General features: G+C 40.6%; 1 protein-coding gene across 1 annotated transcript in view; it reads right to left on the bottom strand.

The window, feature by feature from the left end:
- Positions 1 to 19,335, bottom strand: part of ADGRL4 (adhesion G protein-coupled receptor L4) — a 110,498-nt gene that overhangs the window by 29,687 nt on the left and 61,476 nt on the right. The window contains exons 6-10 of the mRNA XM_075615726.1: positions 15,327 to 15,506; positions 15,052 to 15,235; positions 13,323 to 13,439; positions 11,220 to 11,422; positions 5,925 to 6,101 (exon numbers count right to left, since the gene is read on the bottom strand). Coding sequence (XP_075471841.1) covers positions 5,925 to 6,101; positions 11,220 to 11,422; positions 13,323 to 13,439; positions 15,052 to 15,235; positions 15,327 to 15,506 — 861 coding nt within the window. The remainder of the gene's footprint in view (positions 1 to 5,924; positions 6,102 to 11,219; positions 11,423 to 13,322; positions 13,440 to 15,051; positions 15,236 to 15,326; positions 15,507 to 19,335) is intronic.

Below are 19,335 nucleotides of genomic sequence, written 5' to 3'. Positions count from 1 at the left end.
AAGAGCAACCGTTGTGGTTGTGACATTCACTCGATCTTATCTTAAAGGAGAAATCCATGCAATATCCTACGTGTGGGTTTTTTTTTTAATAATAAATAAATCAGTTCTGGAGTATCAGATAATATGTACTAAAATGTTTTTTTATTCAACTCCTAATGCAATTTTTAATTAGTTTTAATATATTGACAGCGGTGTATTTCCCACTAGGCCCGGGCCTAGGGCGGCAAATGTCTGCCCCAATATACATTTGCTGCGCTCTCAGGTCACCCAGGCCTAATGGGAAGGCACTTACTGTAGCTGCCGCCCTCCGTCCCCTTTCGTATCGCAGCGTCAAATGATGCCGAGGAAATCACCAACGTGACGTCACACGGAATCTTGTTGACATAGCAACGCAGCATCAAATGACGTCATGATGTCTTATTACCATGGCAATGCGACACCAAGCAACATTACGTTGCTGACGTCTGCAGCGTTATTATGATGCTGCAATTCGATAGGAGAACGAGGCAGCCGGCACAGCTGAGTGCCTGGGGTCGGTGCTATACTGAGCATCCTGTGATTTCTATACCAGGCTTTAGCACACTTCCCCAGCAGTGCAAGGTCTCTGCAACACTTTCCTGTTTGGGATAATTTGTTGCCAATATTCCCAGCAGTTTGAGCTGCAAACTGCAACAATAGATAATGCTACCTTAGTAATTTAAGAATACATTGCAGCTGCTGAGTTACACTGACAGAAGGATTGATTGAAACTGAAAGGAGGCCATTTAGTGAACCCTGGGAAGCAGGATCTTTGCTGATCGATTAGGGGAGAATGAATCAATCGGCAGCTTAGGTAATTACTTTTCAATAAAGATAATCAAAGGCTGCATATATTAAAATTAAATTTTTTTTTTTTTATTGCTGCTTGGATTGCCTCTTTAAAGCTGGAGACCAAGCAATATATCCTACATGTGTTTGTTTGTTTTTGTTTTTAATACATCAGATCTGTACTATGAGAAAATACTTGTAGCATTTAAAAAAACCAACAACTGAGTTACATTTTTTAATGTATTATAATGTAAGAAGTATTTTTTGTTTCTATAGCAACCATTTACAAAGTCACATCCCCTTCCTCTTCTGAAACAGGCCTTTTTGAGCCCTGCCCTCTCTCTATCAGTGCACCAATTGTATCTAGTGACTGCCTGGTCACATGATCTTCCCCACAGAACTTTGCATCTTTGGTCCTCTTCTGCTGCACTGACAGCCATTTAGTGAACCTCTGAGCCGAATCTTCGCCAATCGATCACAGGAGAACGGATCAATCGGCAACTTAGCTAATCACTTATCATTGTGTGGGTTGTATTGAAGCGCATATTAAAGGGGGAAAAATAAGCAACAACAAAAAATGCAGCTTTAAGGTACTGTGGTAATACAGTTACTATTGTCTGGAAGTTATTATAAAACTATAACCAATGTAGTGTATTAGACAACATTTAGTTTATAACTAGATGTAAAAGTTTATAAAATCTATAAAATGTCTGGCTGCAAAATTGGTGTAAAAAAAGTGATCCAAAAACAGCACTAGTTTTATGAGGAAAAACATCCAACTATAAATAAGGTAATTTTTTTTGCTTCATTTAATTAGGTGCTACATTTTGCACCATTATTATTAAATTATACTAATAAATAGATAACAGATTTATTACAGTCTCCCAGCTGAATAACTGAGGCACAGTAACATTGAAAACAGGCCAAGATTTACCAATGAAACAGGACCCTTTAGAAAGCTACTGGATTTTTCCCTTTGATAAATCAGGTGCAGATTCTGGGCTTGGCTTGTGCTTCAGTTTTGCAGATGTTGATAAATGAGTGCTCAGTATCTATAGTGATGAGGGCAGCACATACACTTACATACACTTCACTGGAAATGACTTCGCCAGATAAAGATACATTTAAGAACCACTTCAAAAATAATGAAGGGTAAAGGCAAGAAAGTCACTGTGAAGGAGAATACTGTAACTGTATTAAACTATGATGATTAGAACAGATATCTGGAGGTAAAGTACTCAAGAATCTTAGACACACTTTCCAGAAGAGGGTTTTATATTTCATGACTCCCCTCCCCCCCCTCAATTGGGTTACATATACCCGTAGTAACCCACGTGTAAGAGGAAATAAATATACTTCAAAGCACAGGTTGTACAAGAAAGCATTGCATACTAATGCCACAATGGAATATTGCACTTGGAGCAATATTATAATATGAACAGTGTCGTAACACATTTCAATCAGCATCGATAAGTACGAATACTTCTACAACTACATAGTTGACTAGTGATTGTGTCTGTATCAAATACATTTAACAAATGGTAATTTTGTCTCATGACTGTACATACCAATGTGATAAATGTCCCAGCGGCAGCATCTCACTGCACTTAATCACACAAACCACATGACTTCAGGTGTATTCCGCATGGATGCTCTGTCTACGGCTTATGAAGTTTGGAGTGGGCAATATACAGCATTCAAACCATGTTCACTTTTCAATATAATTTAGGGAATATTTGTTGCTACCGTAAATGGTTATTTCAATTTGCAGCATCAGCCTCCCCAAATGAAGGCGTTACGATGCTTTATGAGCTGTTCCACGGCAATATGACTCACATTCGCTTAGATTATCTCCAGCTTTGGATTCATCGCAGTAAATGATCTCTGCGTGCGGATGTATAAAATACAATTTATTGTAACTCAAACCCTCTTAACAAGAGCTACATTACTTTGCATAATACCTTTGAATGTATAACGCACAATTTTTTCTAAGTACTACTTTAACACCACAAAAACCCAGATATAATAATAATACACCGGAGAAAGACAACTCCTCGTATGCTACAGCTTCTCCAGAAAAAAATGGTCCCAACAAGAGATCTCGTCAGCGGGAAGCGCAGCCATATTGGAGTTAAAATAATGTAAAAGATATAGTTCAGTCATTTAAAAAACAATCCAACTATATATTGTGCTCTCTATCAGTTTACATATAGTAGATGATTGCACTTAGAAATATACTTAATATCCTACCCCTGAAGAAGCTGTTAGTAGCGAAACAACGTTGGGAAATACAGAGAACAGCCTCGAAGAGATTGAACCACGGAAGTGACGCGGAAGGTTACATAGTTACATTGTTACATAGTTACATTGTTAAATAGTTACATAGTTGATGAGGTTGAAAAAAGACATATGTCGTTCAAGTTCACCTTATGCTAAATTTAGGTGCAACCGCAATGTTGAGAGAGACGAGGGGGAGTGATCACTCCTGGCAACGTTTCAAATGACCACTTCTTCTTTTAAGCGGGTAATCTAAAAGTATATTTGTAAGTGCAATAATGTTTGAACAGATCATTTGGTATTAAACATTGTACTCTATACTTGGAACGTTTTTTTCTTCTTCTCTGTTTTTCTCTTACATGCCTATGAAGAAACATTTTTTCAAGATCCTGAATTTCATCTACTACATGTGAGTTGATAGAGAACAAATACAACATATATTTGGATTGTATTTTAAATTACTTTTTACTCTGGGAAGATTGCGCTCCCAACTGACCAGACCTTTTAATGTTTGGCTGTAGATTTTATTTTTAAAGATTGTTTCCTTAGTAGACCATTGGGGCGAGCTACAGCCTGCAAGGCATGTGTTTGCAATACATTGATAGCCTGTCTGGCATCAAAGGTATTGAATCACTTTGTTGCAAAAGGGCACCATAATGATTCATATAACATTGCCTTAAAGTAAAAAAGTATGCTACTTGCATGTCAAATAAAAATATCACGTGTGTGCACATTCACATGTCTCAGACAGGACTGCAACCTGCTTCTCCCATTATCTCCTACCATACAGTGCTTCCACTGCAGCCAGGGATTCTGGGAAATGACATGCAAATGAGCACTTGCATATGGATTTTTAACATTAGTGAAAGACATAGGACATAATGGAGAAGTTCTGCGGTAATCACTATCGCACACACCTGCTAGAAAATTAGATCAAGAACACACGATTATCGCACATATATTGATGCAGCGGCCGTTATTCGAACACTTCATCCCGATTTGAAACCGTGGGATGAATTTCAGCCATCCCGCACTAAGATGCGAGCGCGGCGAGAGCAGAAACACGAATTTTAGGGCCTCATGCAGAGAGCAGCGAATTTTAAAAATGGCGAATTTCATAAAAAGGAGCTTTTTTGGAGAGTTTTAATCTCCATATGCAGAAAAGTGCAAATTCTGCTATGTTTAACATGGATGCGTCTGGCGAGTTTAAATTGGCGAGATGCGCGCTTCGGAAACATGTAAAAACAAATTCGCGCCTTTTTTTTTCCCTTTGCAATGGCCGCGAGCGCCAGTTTTTTTTGGCGAGGCAAAACGGAGACAATCGCGCCATTTTATTGGCGCGAACAGCCGCTAGATGCCGTTCGCGCCTCTCTGCATACGGATATATTTTAAACTGGCGAGATTGCGGTTCTCGCCAGCCGCGAGGCGAGTTTTACAAATAGAAATGAAAAATTGGCGCGATTTTCGGAAATCTCCATTTTCTGCTGTTTTCTGCGCGATTATCTCCAAAAAATGGCGAATTTAGAAAATTCGCTGCTCTCTGCATAGGCCCCTTAGTGTTCTGGCTTTTCAAAGTACACATTACAATTCATCCATTTTATTGCAAACGAAGAAACAGAATCCATGAAATTCAAACAAAATATCCGCGATAAGCGCGGGTGCCTGGGATAAGCGCGGGTGCCTGGGATAAGCACGGGTGCCTGGGACGATTGGCCGCGTTCATGCTGCGTGGGGAACAGCAGAGAACTCAAAATCGGTGCTGTTATGTGTTTGAATAACGGCCGCTGCATCAGTAGAATGCTCAGTTAATAAGTCAGGAAATCTGCAGAAACGTTGTGTGGTAATATGCTTTCCCAACGCTATCATTTATTTCCCATTTCACAACCGTTAGTGAATATCGGGCAAAGTGTCAGAGCACTTTTCACTTGCACTATTTGCCGCGTGTGTCTCAGCTTACAGCCTACCAGATGAATGTCAGGGAAGAGTTAAACGATTAGCATTTTTCATACCCCCGGTAATAGGATTTTACCATTTCCGAGGTGGCATTAACCTCACTGGTAATATTATGCATTACATGTAAGAAGAATGAATTAGAATTTTCATACATTTTATGCAACCACAAGTAAAACTAATTGGGAATATCCACACATTTTGATGTTGGTAAATCAACTCTTATGAGCAGGCTTTAGGAAATCAAGTGTTTAACCGGCTTATGTTCTTGTCAGATAAAATACATGTAATGTAAGGGGGAAAACCGCTTCACAGTTTATTCAGGAGGGCCTAAGGAACTAAGTGCTATAGTATGATAAAGTTTAATTTAATTTACAAACTGTCTTTGTGACTAGCACATAAATGATTTGTATTAACAATTCATAGATGCTCTATCAATATTATACAAAGTAACAGTTAATATTTCCAGCTGCAACCGTGAGATTTACGAACCATTTAGAAGAAATTACTAAACCAAATTCTGTCATAAAACACAGAAAAAGGAACAGTGGCGATAGGCTGTAATTTGGGTCAGTTTAATTAACCCACATTACAGTATAACCAATATCTGCAGGTTTTACACTGAATAGGCATCAAATGATAATACAACCTCCCCTGAAAATGCAGAAGATGCGAAATAAATCACTCTTGAGCGTAAATAAAGAAATACAACTTCCTTTTTTCAAATCCATTTCATTATGGAAAAAGTAATCTCTCTTGGCACCAATGAGAAAATAATTGGAAGGTTGGAATTGGATTGAGTTTTGTAACTAATTAGATCAGCTGATTTGTGCCTTGCTCTATTAAAATTATTATTTATTTGAACTCAATAAATAGCATAAAATACTTACAATGTTGTTGTTTGATGACATCAAAATAGCAAAATGAGTGAGGTGGTTACACTTGCAAGAAGTGTGAGTAACATTGGAATTTACCACCTCACAACCTTCAGTGGACCATGCACCTTTCATGGTTTCTGGTAAGTAGCTCCAAAAAGCACATTTAGCGGTGTTAATGTCTGCAAAAGACTGTAAAATGCAGTGTTTAGCACACAAATACATGTCCACTTACAGTTGTGAAAATTTACGAAATTACGAAATTTTAGCGAAATTTACATTTTCACCCCAGAATTTTATTAGCAACAAAAAAGGCAAATTTCATCATAAAAAGTTGCAAGGTCGCATGAGTTATGGCAGCGGTGCATAAACTGGGGGGGCTGGAGAATTTCTAGGGGGGGCGCGGAGGTTACTGAGGCCCCGCGCTCTCTCCACGGCATTTAAATTAAATGCCGGGGGAGGCGTGAGGCCTCTGTAACTAACTTACCTGCTGCCAGCCGGGTCTTCGTGGACGCCGCGACGTCATTTGATGCCGAGCCATTGGGAGGGGCGCGAACGCTGCGGTTTCCGGCAAGGGGGCGGCAGCTCAAGAAGTTTGCGCACCCCTGAGTTACGGTATGTTGCTTTTAACAAAATCAGGTTAAAATTGGCTAAACAAATTGGCAAAAAATAGCAACATCGCGGAAATAAATTGGTGAAAATGTTGCCATTTTCACCAAATTCTGAAAATACATTTCAGCTTTTTTGTACCTTTCAAATTGCAAACATTTCATGTAATTAGAAAAAAAACTGCAAACTGGTTTGTGACAAGTTCACACATCTCTAATTAGTGCTTTCTACTTTAGGAGCTGTCAGAAAATTAATAAGATTAAAAACCAATAAACTAAAGCATTTAATGCATTGCAATGGCTACAATGATTTAAATTTAGTTAGATATTCATTTCAGCGTTAAGGACATTATGGTAATCCTAGAGATAAACAACAAACTTTACCTTTAGTTCTTAATGAACACTAAATTATCTAGAAAGCTAATCTAGCTCACAGAAGGAGAGCAGCACATTGTTCTGTAACAGCAGCATGAAAATATGCAAACACACATCCATATTTGTGGGTATAGGCAGTCCTTGGTTATCCATCGGAATCCGTTCTGGAAGTAGCGTTGGATAGTGAAACCGTTGTAAAGTGAGTCCCATGTTAATCAGTGGCGGTGAGCATTGGATAACGCATTCAGGCGTCGGGTAACGCATTCAGGCGTCGGGTAACGCATTCAGGCGTCGGGTAACGCGTTCTGGCATTGAAAAATGGCCCATAGGTTGCATTGTAAAGCGTTGGATATGCCCTTCATTGTAAAGTGAAACGTTGGATAGAGAGGACTGTCTGTACTGTAATGCAGAGGTGCTCAACTCCAGTCCTCAAGCCCTTCCTCTCGCTCAACAGGTCAGGTTTTCAGGATATACTTGTTTCAACATAGGTGGCTCAATCAGTCCCTGCTTCTGCACCGGTGGCTCAATCAGAGGCTCAGTCTTTGACCGAGCCTCTGATTGAGCCACCGGTGCTAAAGCTGGGATATCCTGAAAACCTGGTTTTTTTGGGGGGGTGGGGGGAGGGGGCTTGAGAACTGGAGTTAAGCACCCCTACTGTAAATATATGAAAACTATGATTTTGCCTATATTGTGTTAACATTGTTGGGGAATATGATTTATTGTTAAGAAATCGTCAGAATAACATAGTCATAAAAATGTATTTATTTTAACAAAAATATGTTACTTTCATAGTGCTTCATCCGATGACTATTTTCACAGGAAATACAATAAGTCCAGTTAAGAAGGAGAATACTTTTGTTGCTATGGAATTGAAAGTTTATTGTGCAGAAAGTTGAAACCACTCTGGTGAGACTTATTACAAATTGTCAGCGACTGGTGCCGACTGAGGATGGTTGTTTTTCTCTCTTCTAGTTTAAGACCGCTAAGGGGATTTGTCTTGGGTGGTCTTAGTCTACAGCAGCCATGTTATTCTATGTGATCTGTCAGTGCAAGAGAAATCAACAGCTGATAGCAGAAGTTTGAGTTAGTGGAGAAAAGCTTTATTTATTTTGCCTGAAAGCTATCCCTAAGGTAATTCATGAAGAGGTCACCTACCTACAGATAGTACTCACAATACTGGATAATCTTGAGAATTCATAAGAATGACACTTTTGTATAAATAAAGAGGAACCTTAAGCTCTAAAAAATGACATAAATCAGACTTCAGAAATAAACTACTTTTGTCTGCTAATGTCCTGTGTACAGTATGTGTCTGTCCTTTTTCTCCAGTGTCTCAGAATGTCTGACTTCACTGTAAATGTGTGTGTCGATATCCCCCTGCCTTTGGGTATCACAGTTTTGAGTTGCAGTTTAGGTAGGTGACTAGGTAGAACTTCTGTGGCAGATGAAGTATAGATAGAAAGCTCAATAAGTACAGATGTAGCCACATATTAGGTGTGGGAGGGTTACAGTATACTGTTTTCCCAAAACATCATGCCAATTTGTGTGGGGGTCCTGTAAGGAAGCATGGTTGACACACTGCCCTTTCTGGGCATAAAGTAATTAGAGAAGTAAGGCTTTATAATTAGGGGGTAGGATGTTAAGATCCCCCAAAAAAGACTATAGCTGGACAGCAGATGCATTGCTTCAGCAGTGGGTGGCCGAGGAAGACTTTGCACAGTGCCAGCAGACATTGACAAAAAGCACAATAGGCGACAGTGGCAAAGCACGCTGGGTAAGCCCTTTAGCAATGGGAGTGGAAGGGGGTGGCACAATGTACTGGTACAGGCCTCTAATTGTCAGAATTTTTGGAATCCTGGATAATAATGCATTGCACTAGACCAGTGTTGGACAACTCCAGTCCTCAAGGCCACTAACAGGTTAGGTCATAAGGATATCCCAGCTTCAGCACAAGTGGTTCAATCAGTGGCTCAGTCAACGACTGAGATATCCTTAAAACCTGACCTGTTGGTAGCCTTTGACGACTGGAGTTGACCACCCCTGCACTTGAGAAAAAGCACTTAAGTTGTTACGGTCACAGAGGGAAATATAAAGGAAGGTTAGCCAGGGTGGGGTAGGAACTCCATATGCAAGTTGGAACTCCGGGCGATGAAGGCATAGAGGGGACGGGCGCTGTGAATAGGAACAGGAATAAATTTGCTGGTTGTAGGTGGAGCAGGCAGCATGCTGAACAAAGGAAAGCATAAAGCAACATAGTGACAATAAATAATATACATAAACCAGGCTTAGGGAGGGAGGACCGACAGCTGAAACAGTCCACATCTAAGCTTTGCATGATAGAGTAAGGCAGCGCTTATAGTGCTGGCGACAGTGACGTGACGTTGCGGCAAAACAAATGTATTGCCGCCATCACGGGCGCTTATAGTAGAAGCGCCGCGATGGAAGGAAGTCAAGTTAATTAGATTTTTCCAGCGACCACAGCGTGACGTCACCATCACCGTCGCCGGCGCTGGCACTATAAGCGCAGCCTAAAAGTCAAGTTTCTGATTTCCAGCCGGCAGGAGGCTAGGAAATGTTTGATATTTAAAGGAAGATATCAGCTGTGATTGATTATTCAGTCTGATACAGCCAGGATAACTGAAATCTTGGGCTGTCATTTTACTCTTCCACACAACAAATACAGGTTGTGGGACATATCCAGTTTATTTGTCTCCGACAACAGTAAAAGAAATGTAGTTTTACCAAAACTGAGTCGTTTCTAACTCCAACGAGCTAAAATCAAACATTGTACTTCTTGGTATAACCTTCCATTCTATCTGTTTAATATTGCCCCATTGTTCTGTCACAGTTAAAAGTAGCCAAAGTTTTGTGCCAAGTGTTAAAACAAAAATGAAAGGCCTCAATATAATATGATAAAGAGCAGGGTAACACACAGTTACTGATGCAGTAACTTATCTTACTTTCTTTTTATACTCTAGACTCCTCTGCACCTCCATACTGTATATCTCAACTCTGAGATACATCTTCTCTGGTCTCTCATTACACCCCTACTCGTCTCTTATGCTCAACCCAAGGTTGTCTCATCTTTGCACCTTTTATCTCTACAGCCCTCTCCCGTCTCAAACCTCTCACTAATCTCTCATTACCTATGGAACGCTCCTCCCTCTCTCACTATTCTCTCCCTACCTATGGAACACTCCTCCCTCTCTCACTAATCTCTCTCTACCTATGGAGCGCTATTCCCTCTCTCACTAATCTCTCCCTACCTATGGATCACTCCCCCCTCTCTCACTAATCTCTCCCTACCTATGATTCCCTCCTCCCTCTCACTAATCTCTCCCTACCTTTAGAATGCTCTTCCCTCTCACTAACCTCTCCCTACCTATGGAACGCTCCTCCCTCTCTCACTAACCTCTCCCTACCTATGGAACGCTCCTCCCTCTCTCACTACCTATGGAACGCTCCTCCCTCTCTCACTAATCTCTCCCTACCTATGTGTTGCTCCTCCCTCTCTCACTAATCTCTCCCTGCCTATGGAACGCTCCTCCCTCTCTCACTAATCTCTCCCTGCCTATGGAACGCTCTTCCCTCTCTCACTAATCTCTCCATACCTATGGATCGCTCCTCCCTCTCTCACTAATCTCTCCCTACCTATGGAACGCTCTCCCTCTCTCACTAATCTCTCCCTACCTATGGAACGCTCCTCCCTCTCTCACTAATCTCTCCCTACCTATGGAACGCTCCTCCCTCTCTCACTAATCTCTCCATAATCTCTCCATACCTATGGAACGCTCCTCCCTCTCTCACTAATCTCTCCATAATCTCTCCATACCTATGGAACGCTCTCCCTCTCTCACTAATCTCTACATACCTATGGAACGCTCCTCCCTCTCTCACTAATCTCTCCATAATCTCTCCATACCTATGGAACGCTCCTCCCTCTCTCACTAATCTCTCCTTACCTATGGAACGCTCTTCCAGTCCAAATCCACCTCTTAAAAGAATCTGATAACATTTTAGACACCTCTACTACAAATTCCAGGTGCATTTGACCTCACTGACGGCACTTCTAATAATGCACTTTTACTCAGACTTTGTCTGTAAACCTGCCTTAGATTGTAAGCTCTTCGGGGTGGCGTATCCCTTTATCTTATTTTGTCATTTACTTGTTGCACTTATCCCCATTACATTATGTTGCAACTTTGTAAAGCACTGGGAACATTGTTGGCGATATATAAATAAAATTACTCATACAACTTCCATTAACCAACTACCTTAATCAAACTTCTTTCAAGCTTACGCAGAAGATATCTGGATCACCACATACCTCTAAATGCTTTAAAGTGAATATTATTTTCTCAAGTTGGTAGAGTGTCGGTGGGTTGGAGGCGATCGCGGCAGCGATAACAGGCGAGTTTACCAGCTCTTTTGGCTCTAATGCATCATTATTCTCTGCCACATCAGCGGTTTCAGAAGATGCCAGCAGAACACCAATACTGTCATATCTCAGAAACACTATTGTTACTGTGCCTGGAAGGTAGCAAAAGAACACACAATTCTGAAAATATTAGTGAGATTCAAACAATGCACACCAGTTGTAACATTTTGGCATGTAATAAATTCTGTGGAAATCGTTACAAATAACTGAAGATTGATTGTAACTGTTTCTGTGGATTTCATAAAAAGGAGAAGGTGAATCAGCCGACTGATCTATTCCTATGTAAATTGCTACATTGTTATTACATTTTACAGTATAATAAGTAATACATCCTTCATGGACACAGCCAGTCACCTTAGTAGTTTGATAAATGACATTAGAAAGAATTGTAAAAAGTATAAATGATATCACTTAACCATTCTGCAATCCTCAATAAATGTGCAGGATGTGAGGATAGAACATTCAACTTATGATATATCAGCCATGAATTATCTATGTGTTTAAAAGCATTTAGCATTGTCAAATAATTATCATCTGCTGTCAGATTTGAGTTCTGTATTTCTCTTATGTGGATACATATCTGGTTGCAAATAATAGCATTTTTTGGATGATTGTGGGACTAATTGCACCTGGATTAATACTAAAGGGACTGATTTGACAAATGCTGTCAGATCTAACATTGCATTGTGCTCATTTATTCAATTAATATTGTTTTAATGAGCTGTGGCACATTTATTTGAATAAAATATTTTTAGCAGTCATTATGCTAGGGCAGTTAGCTTGCACAGATCCCATTCCCCTTCACTATCATTATTGTATATATTATTTAGTATGGGATTAAGGATGGGAGAACCATTAAAGAATACCAGCACAAATATAAATGGCATTTTTTTTCTGGATAATCGATCAGCAGTAAGTATGGAAAACGTTGTGTTACCTCATGAATCAGTTGCTCGGTGCATGTATTATGCTAACAGGTCATTGTATTGCATGGCAATTTATTTCTCAGCCTGTAGCTTTTTCATTTCAGTTTTAAGACAGATGCTGTAATGTTAATAGAGTAATAAACCAGATTCCATTATTATTATTCAATTTATTAAGAGAAATTTACCATGATGAGTTTGCACTTCATGAATGCAATCAAATACATTTTTTTCTTTAATATTTTATACACCATACCACCATGAGTCTCCATGTGGTATTGTTTATAAAAAAGCACTGATTAAGTTTCTGGTGTATGAATCCCAAAGCACCTGGCAACTGGAAGAAAATCTAAGTGATCTTCATTGGTTCAAACACAAAAATACTGTATACAGTATATAGGACTGAATTTGGACCAATAAAATCAAAACAAAAATTAAGGTAGGTATAGCTTACAAGGAAATGTCTAAAATATACCACCCAAGTTCACGTGGCAACTCACCTCCAATCCCAAACTCCCTATAGTAAGAAGGTAACTCTAATTCTGGACTCCCCATCATATCAGGTGCCTCTAATCCCGGGCTCCCTGTAGTAAAAAGGCACCTCCACTCCAAGGTTCCAAATAGTAACAAGGCGCCTCCAATCCTGAGCTTCCCTTAGTAAGAAGGTGCCTCCAAATAAAGCACTTTAGTTACTTTTAAACTTTCAAATGTCAAATATTTTGGTCTGAATGGCACAAATAATTTGTCTCCATTGCAAAAATATTTAATTCATTAGCATTTTGCTACTGAAATAACAATATTTCAACAAAACATCTTGTTGACCTTTTGACCCTCTATAACAGGGGTGACAAACTCCAGGCCTCGAGGGCCACCAAAAGGTCAGGTTTTCAGGATATCCCTGCTTCAGCACAGGTGGCTCAGCCACTGATTAAGCCACCTGTGCTGAAGCAGGGACATCCTGAGAACCGGACCTGTTGGTGGCCCTAGAGGGCTGGAGTTGGCTACCCCAGCTCTAGAATCTCCAACTAATTGTATAACCTTCCCGGGTGTATATATAGCCACTACTTACCATTTGAGGGATATGCTTCCCTTTTCTTTGGAGAAATCTTTATGTAATCTCCTTCCATAAATGCGTGAGGGTGGATGTGTTTCATGTGCTGAGAGTCAAAGGTAAACAGTTTGAGAGCTGTGAAAGACAGTGCAGAAATGATGTATTTCAAGTGGCAGCTCGGAGGAAAAAAATTATAATAATAAAAATACCAAATTTCTCAGAATGGACCCAAAAGTAAGAACGTGAATAATACCGCTTTTCTCCCAATAGGACTCCAAGCGCGCCACAATTACAGTATAGCGCACGGTACGCAGCACATAGGAATGTTACAGACACAGCCCCTGACCCGCAGAGCTTACACTCTATGATTTTGGTGCCCGAGGCGCAGGGAGATAAAGTGACTTGCCCAAGGTCACACAGAGATGACATCGGGAATTGAACGAGGTCCCCCTGATATAAACTCTGTCATTGTTTATAGCATCAGCACCTTTACTCACTGAGCCGCTCCACGCCTATTTAAAGACTGAAATGTTTTTGATTTCTTGTATGATAGAAGAAATGTTTTATAAACATACATATTAAATGCATTTTTTTTATTTATAGATGAGATACGAAAACATGGAAAAGTATAGTTACAGTATTTGAAATCTGTTGCTCCATTAAAATATCTCTATTTTATAAACATATATATATACATGTACTGTATACCAAGAATGTAAAACATACATGGATGGCCTGCTACGGTTTGTTAACTGTGTGCAGCTGGTCTCAGTTGCTTATGGGAGGGTAGTGGCCCCTCCCCCCCAAGGTTTAAGCTTGCCCCACCCCATTTTCCAAGTTGGCAGGTCAGTTTCATTTTGCCAGGTTACGACAGATCCAATGTGATCATTCTTCCTGTAATTATACAGGTAAATAAGAATTGTAACCCAGGTAGTGCTAGGACCTGCTACGGCCATGCCTTGTAAGTGGCAGCAGGCTTAAGGCGCTTTGGCCAAAGGGTTAAACTAAATGACTCTTTTACAAGAGATACATAGGTATTGCACTGTGTATTTTTGTCACATGGGAAGTAGCTTTGGACATTTTTTTTTGTTTTTTGTTGTATACATGGATGACAAAGTAACCAGGCTAGATAAAGTACATACATTAGATATTAAGGACTTTTTGTTTTCTAATTTGTGAATGATTACGGTATGTATATATTTCATTCAGTTATATCTAAAAAAACAAGATAATTTTATTTAATTAATAACAGCTTTCTTTTAGTTTATTCACCATATACAGTAGATCTATCACAGGTATTACAGCAGTTTCATCTTATCCAATTACTTAACTGCTTTCCATTTGGTATAGCTTTAAACATGAAATTGCAGTTATTTTATTTTATACCAAACATTTGCACTCATTTTTTTTTTTTTTTTTTTTTTTACATCTGGAAGGGTTTGAAAGCAAAAAAGTTAAAACAACCTCAGATCTGGCGGATTTTGTGACTCAGAAAGAGGGGAAAATAAGTGATCCAAAGAGGCATCCAATTGAATCCATTTAATTATAATCTGTGCATCATGTAACTGTTCTAATGTCTCCTTTTGACACTTCCAAAATCTCAAATTGGAGCACAGAGGAGGCAAAAATGAGAGTAAATGCCATTGTACATTAATAATAATGATGCTATTTGCAACAATTTTGCTCCAAAATTGTCTTAGTACATAGACCCTTTTGTTATGTAACCACGGTGGTTTTACGATTTTACCTATATCACTTGCATTGACATCCAGCTGTGTCGTCTTTTTGAAGTTCTCTGACATGCCGAGCGCAGCCTGCTCTGTCACGTGCATCAGTTTGGTGAGGCTTTTTCTTCTGTTATCATCTGGAAGCTTTTTCCAAACCCCAATTTTATCCTTTTCAACAAAATTGTTCACCGTGTTAACAAAAATCTATAAGGGTATAATATATATATAAGTTTAATTATATCATACATTTACTATTCATTCTTTAAACAAACAACGTCAAGCCCAAGTCCCTTACAGTAATAGTAGCATTAGTGAGAGTATCTTTGTTCAATGCTGTGGTATTTAAAGTTCTTAGCAATGGAGAGGTTGCAGCCAGCACTTCAACATACGAAATCACATCCACAGGCAGGACTTCTCTAGTGGTGCTTCTCTGAATTTCCTTTAGTATTGCAATTGGATCTTTAATGGTGTTGATCTAAATGAGAGAAAATGAATAGTTTAGCTCCACACGCATACATACTAAGGACATACAACACTTACATTTGACATACACTTACACTTACATTTGACATACAAACTTCAAATCATTATCATTTGAAACCATTAATGCATAAACTATAATTTTCATTAATCTTTCATTAGCGATATACCTTGAGTTATACCTGTTTAAAGTGTAAACAAAAATAATAAACAGCAAAAAACAAACTACATTCAAAATGCTTTATTATGCATGTTAAAGGAGCAACATTTTGGGCCCCTAGCGACCTCATTGCTGGTCGGCGACATACATCATCATCATTTTTTGTTTATTTTTTTTTTTTAAATGGCATTTCACTAGAGCTTCTATTTTTAAAGTAGTCAATAAAGACCCAGATGCCCTAAGCTCCATTAGGATATTTAACCGAAATCAACATTTGCTTAATCACAACGCATTGGGTGATTGGTATCCAGGAACAAAGACAGCAGAGACTTCACCACCGGTATCACATCCCAGGCGACCAGAAGTGACGGCAGACGCCAAGAACAGACGCCTGGAGTTCTTGAATCACACAAGCGGAAGGTCGCGGTGCATGCAGTGTTGCCATCGCTATTTCATACTCTTCAAGATGAGCCATTGTTGCTAGCTACACTTGTAAGTTGATATTGTTATTTATTTTATTTATTTATTAAATCTTTTACCAGGAAGTAATACATTGAGAGTTACCTCTCGTTTTCAAGTATGTTTTGAATAATAGAAAAAGAAAACTGAGCACTACTTCCAAAGGCTTTGGTAAGTCAGGCAAAAAGCACACACATGAAAGAAAAAAATATCAAATGTATTGGATCATTGGTAAAAGCAGCAAATAGGGACACAGCCCACACCTACGCGTTTCGAGCGCAGCTCTTTATCAAGGTACCTTTGGAAGTAGTGCTCAGTTTTCTTTTTCTATTATTCAATGCTTGCTGAAAACGGAGGCACACCTACCCCAGGATGAGAGGCTCAACTACCCCAGGACGAGAGGCCCACCTAACCCAGGACGAGAGGCCCACCTACCCCAGGACGAAAGGCACACCTACGTCAGGATGAGAGGCTAAAATAAAAAAGTGAGTTATTGATTCTTACTTCTGTTTCTCTACACCATTCATGTTTTAACCCCATCGATGCTTATGTGCCTGGACACCAGAGAGTGTTGATTTCCCTACTACAGTGCCAGTGGGATCTCTGTCAGCTAAATCGAATTATTGTGGGCCATGATGTTTCTATGGAGGTGTACCGAATATTATCTGAAACCATAGGGGTATTCCATTATAGGCATTTTCTATACATATTAGGAGCTACTGTAATACAGCAACGGGATTGAAGGTTTTGGAGCATCACACAGCTTTTTTTCTATCTTCAAGTATGTTTTGTTCACCATATTGCTGAATAAAAAGGTTTTAAAGCATACCACATTAGTGTTCCATATCTCTCTCCACATATACACTCTCATTCTCACAAGATCCTCTCGGGGTTCCCTGGAAGAGATCTGCTATTTGTGTTGCCCTTTTGAAAGCTTACAGAACAGAAAACCGGACTGTACATCTCTCATTCTGGGGACAGATACCAGTATATGCCTGTTCTGGGCACTCACATGTGACTGTAAATTGTTGAATTTCCATTTATACTTTCCTTTTTTTTTTAAAGGAATGCACCAAATAGTTCTCTTGTTGTCTTCTTTATTCTTCTTCCCTTGCACATTATGCTTCTATCACAGTAGGAGCAACTTTGAAATAGTCTGTGTTATTTGGGATTTTCTGATCATTTGCATATCCACTACAGAGGATAATCTCATGTTAAGCAAATTTTAAGAAGAATTTTAAGTGCTATTAATGTACAAAAGAGGCATAGGGGCTTATTCTGTAAGGCATGGGTGTGCAAACTGGGGAGTGCGCCTCCCAGGGGGGCACGAGAAATTCTAGGGTGGCACTGCGGTTACCGAGGCCCCGTGCTCTTCCTTAAGGCATTTAAATTAAATGCTGGGGGAGGCGTGAGGCCACTGTAACTCCCTCACCTGCTCTCTGCCGGGTCTTCGGCGACGCGTCGCCATGGCAACGCAGCGTCGCATGATGCCGCGGGGTCATGTGACGTCATGCGTCACCATGGCAACGCGTGTCAAATGATGTGGCGGGGTCACATGACGTCACATGACCCGCAACGTCATTTGATGCAGAATCCTTGGAGGGTCGCGAACCCAGCGGCTGCCGGACAGGGGGGGGGGGGGGGCGCAGCTCAAGAAGTTTGCACACCCGTGCTGCAAGGTGTGATAAGTGCAGATTACGTGCTATCGCAGGAAAATCCCCATCAAAGTCAACAGGACCTTACATGTGAAAGCACGTCTCCTGCGCTATCACACCTTACAGAATAAGGGCCAGAGCAAGAGAGACTATTTTTACCTTTATGCAATATGTGAAGAGGAACACACCTGGGATACCTGAGAAATACGCTCATTGGAATATGCAAAGTACGACCGCGGGTGCCGGGCGGCGCGAATGCGGCATGAATGCGGGGATGCCCAATTTATTGCGCGTGGAATTCAGATGATGCAGCCGCCACGCCCCCGTGAAGTTTTAAAATAAAGGCTGGCGCAGAAGTACTGTATATCAATGCAAATGATTTAAATTAGCATATTTTCCTTGGGACTCTACTAAAATCCGACTCTACTAACAAGCAGAACCCACATGTCAGGGTCGTAATCGGAGCGTTAGGTAAAAGCACATTATCCGCGCCATGCTGTGTGAAGAGCAGTTACTTTTAACCTGATGTCAAAGGAACATTTTCTTTAAAAATAAATACAAATAAACCCCACTAGGTGGGAAATGGGGGGTCTGAGGTCCCCCTGCCTCCCAAGATACGTTCCTCCATAGGTCATGCAGATCTGCTGCATGTTTAAAGGTGACACGACTTCCTATTAGCCCATATGTACCATATTGCATGCCCAGCAGCCGGCATTACCTACAGAGGTAAATATCTCGAAAAGCAGGGGGTCCCTTGAGTTTAAATTAATGCGGTTAAGCTCCGGACACCCCCTGCTTCCCACCTTGTAAAAAAAAGAAAAAACCCTAGGAGGAAACGCGCCTAAAGAGCTACCAACAGGTCATGTTTTCAGGATATCCTTGCTTCAGCACAGGATGTGCACTGATTGAGCCCCCTGTACTGAAGCAGGGACAGCCTGAAAACCTTGAGGACTGAAGTTGGTTACCCCCTGGCTTATACTAATGGCTTAAGCAGAGGCCATTGTTTTTACATATGTAATGGGTATTCCCTTCTGTCTGACCCACCCAATCTCACATTGGCCAGTGTTGTCTAACTGGTCCCCATTACGTGATCGTGTATGGTGGTGCACCTGCAAGTAACAGCATTCCTGAGTCTCCCGCTTGATGGTATTAGGGGATGTCATCAGGACAGGTAGCTGAGGTAGTGGGTGCAAGTCCTACCTATATCATGTGCAGCGCCTCCACCTCATCATGATCTATGCTTCCGCAGGGAGATGGTCCTGGTGAGGAACTCCTTCTCGGTGATGACTTCCACTGCAGAGTAATCTCACACTCACACAGTGGGGGTATCTTTGAACAGGGCATCTTTATTGACGTACACGATGTAGTAGACTGCCCCATGCAGCTCTCAGCTCTAGCCGCACATTGCTCTGTGCTGTCCCTTTGCCAGGTACGCCCTCCCAATTGGAGTGGGATCCCCTCTCCCGGTAGGGAGATCACCCCTGTGCCAGGTCCCTGGACACAGTGTGGCCTTGACAGGCTTGATCTGGAACTCGTGCCACTAGTTACAG

Source organism: Ascaphus truei, chromosome 10, assembly GCF_040206685.1.
Source record: "Ascaphus truei isolate aAscTru1 chromosome 10, aAscTru1.hap1, whole genome shotgun sequence".
NCBI lineage: Eukaryota > Metazoa > Chordata > Amphibia > Anura > Ascaphidae > Ascaphus > Ascaphus truei.
Note: the sequence above shows the minus strand (reverse complement) of the source record. Positions and strands in the feature narration are given on the sequence as shown.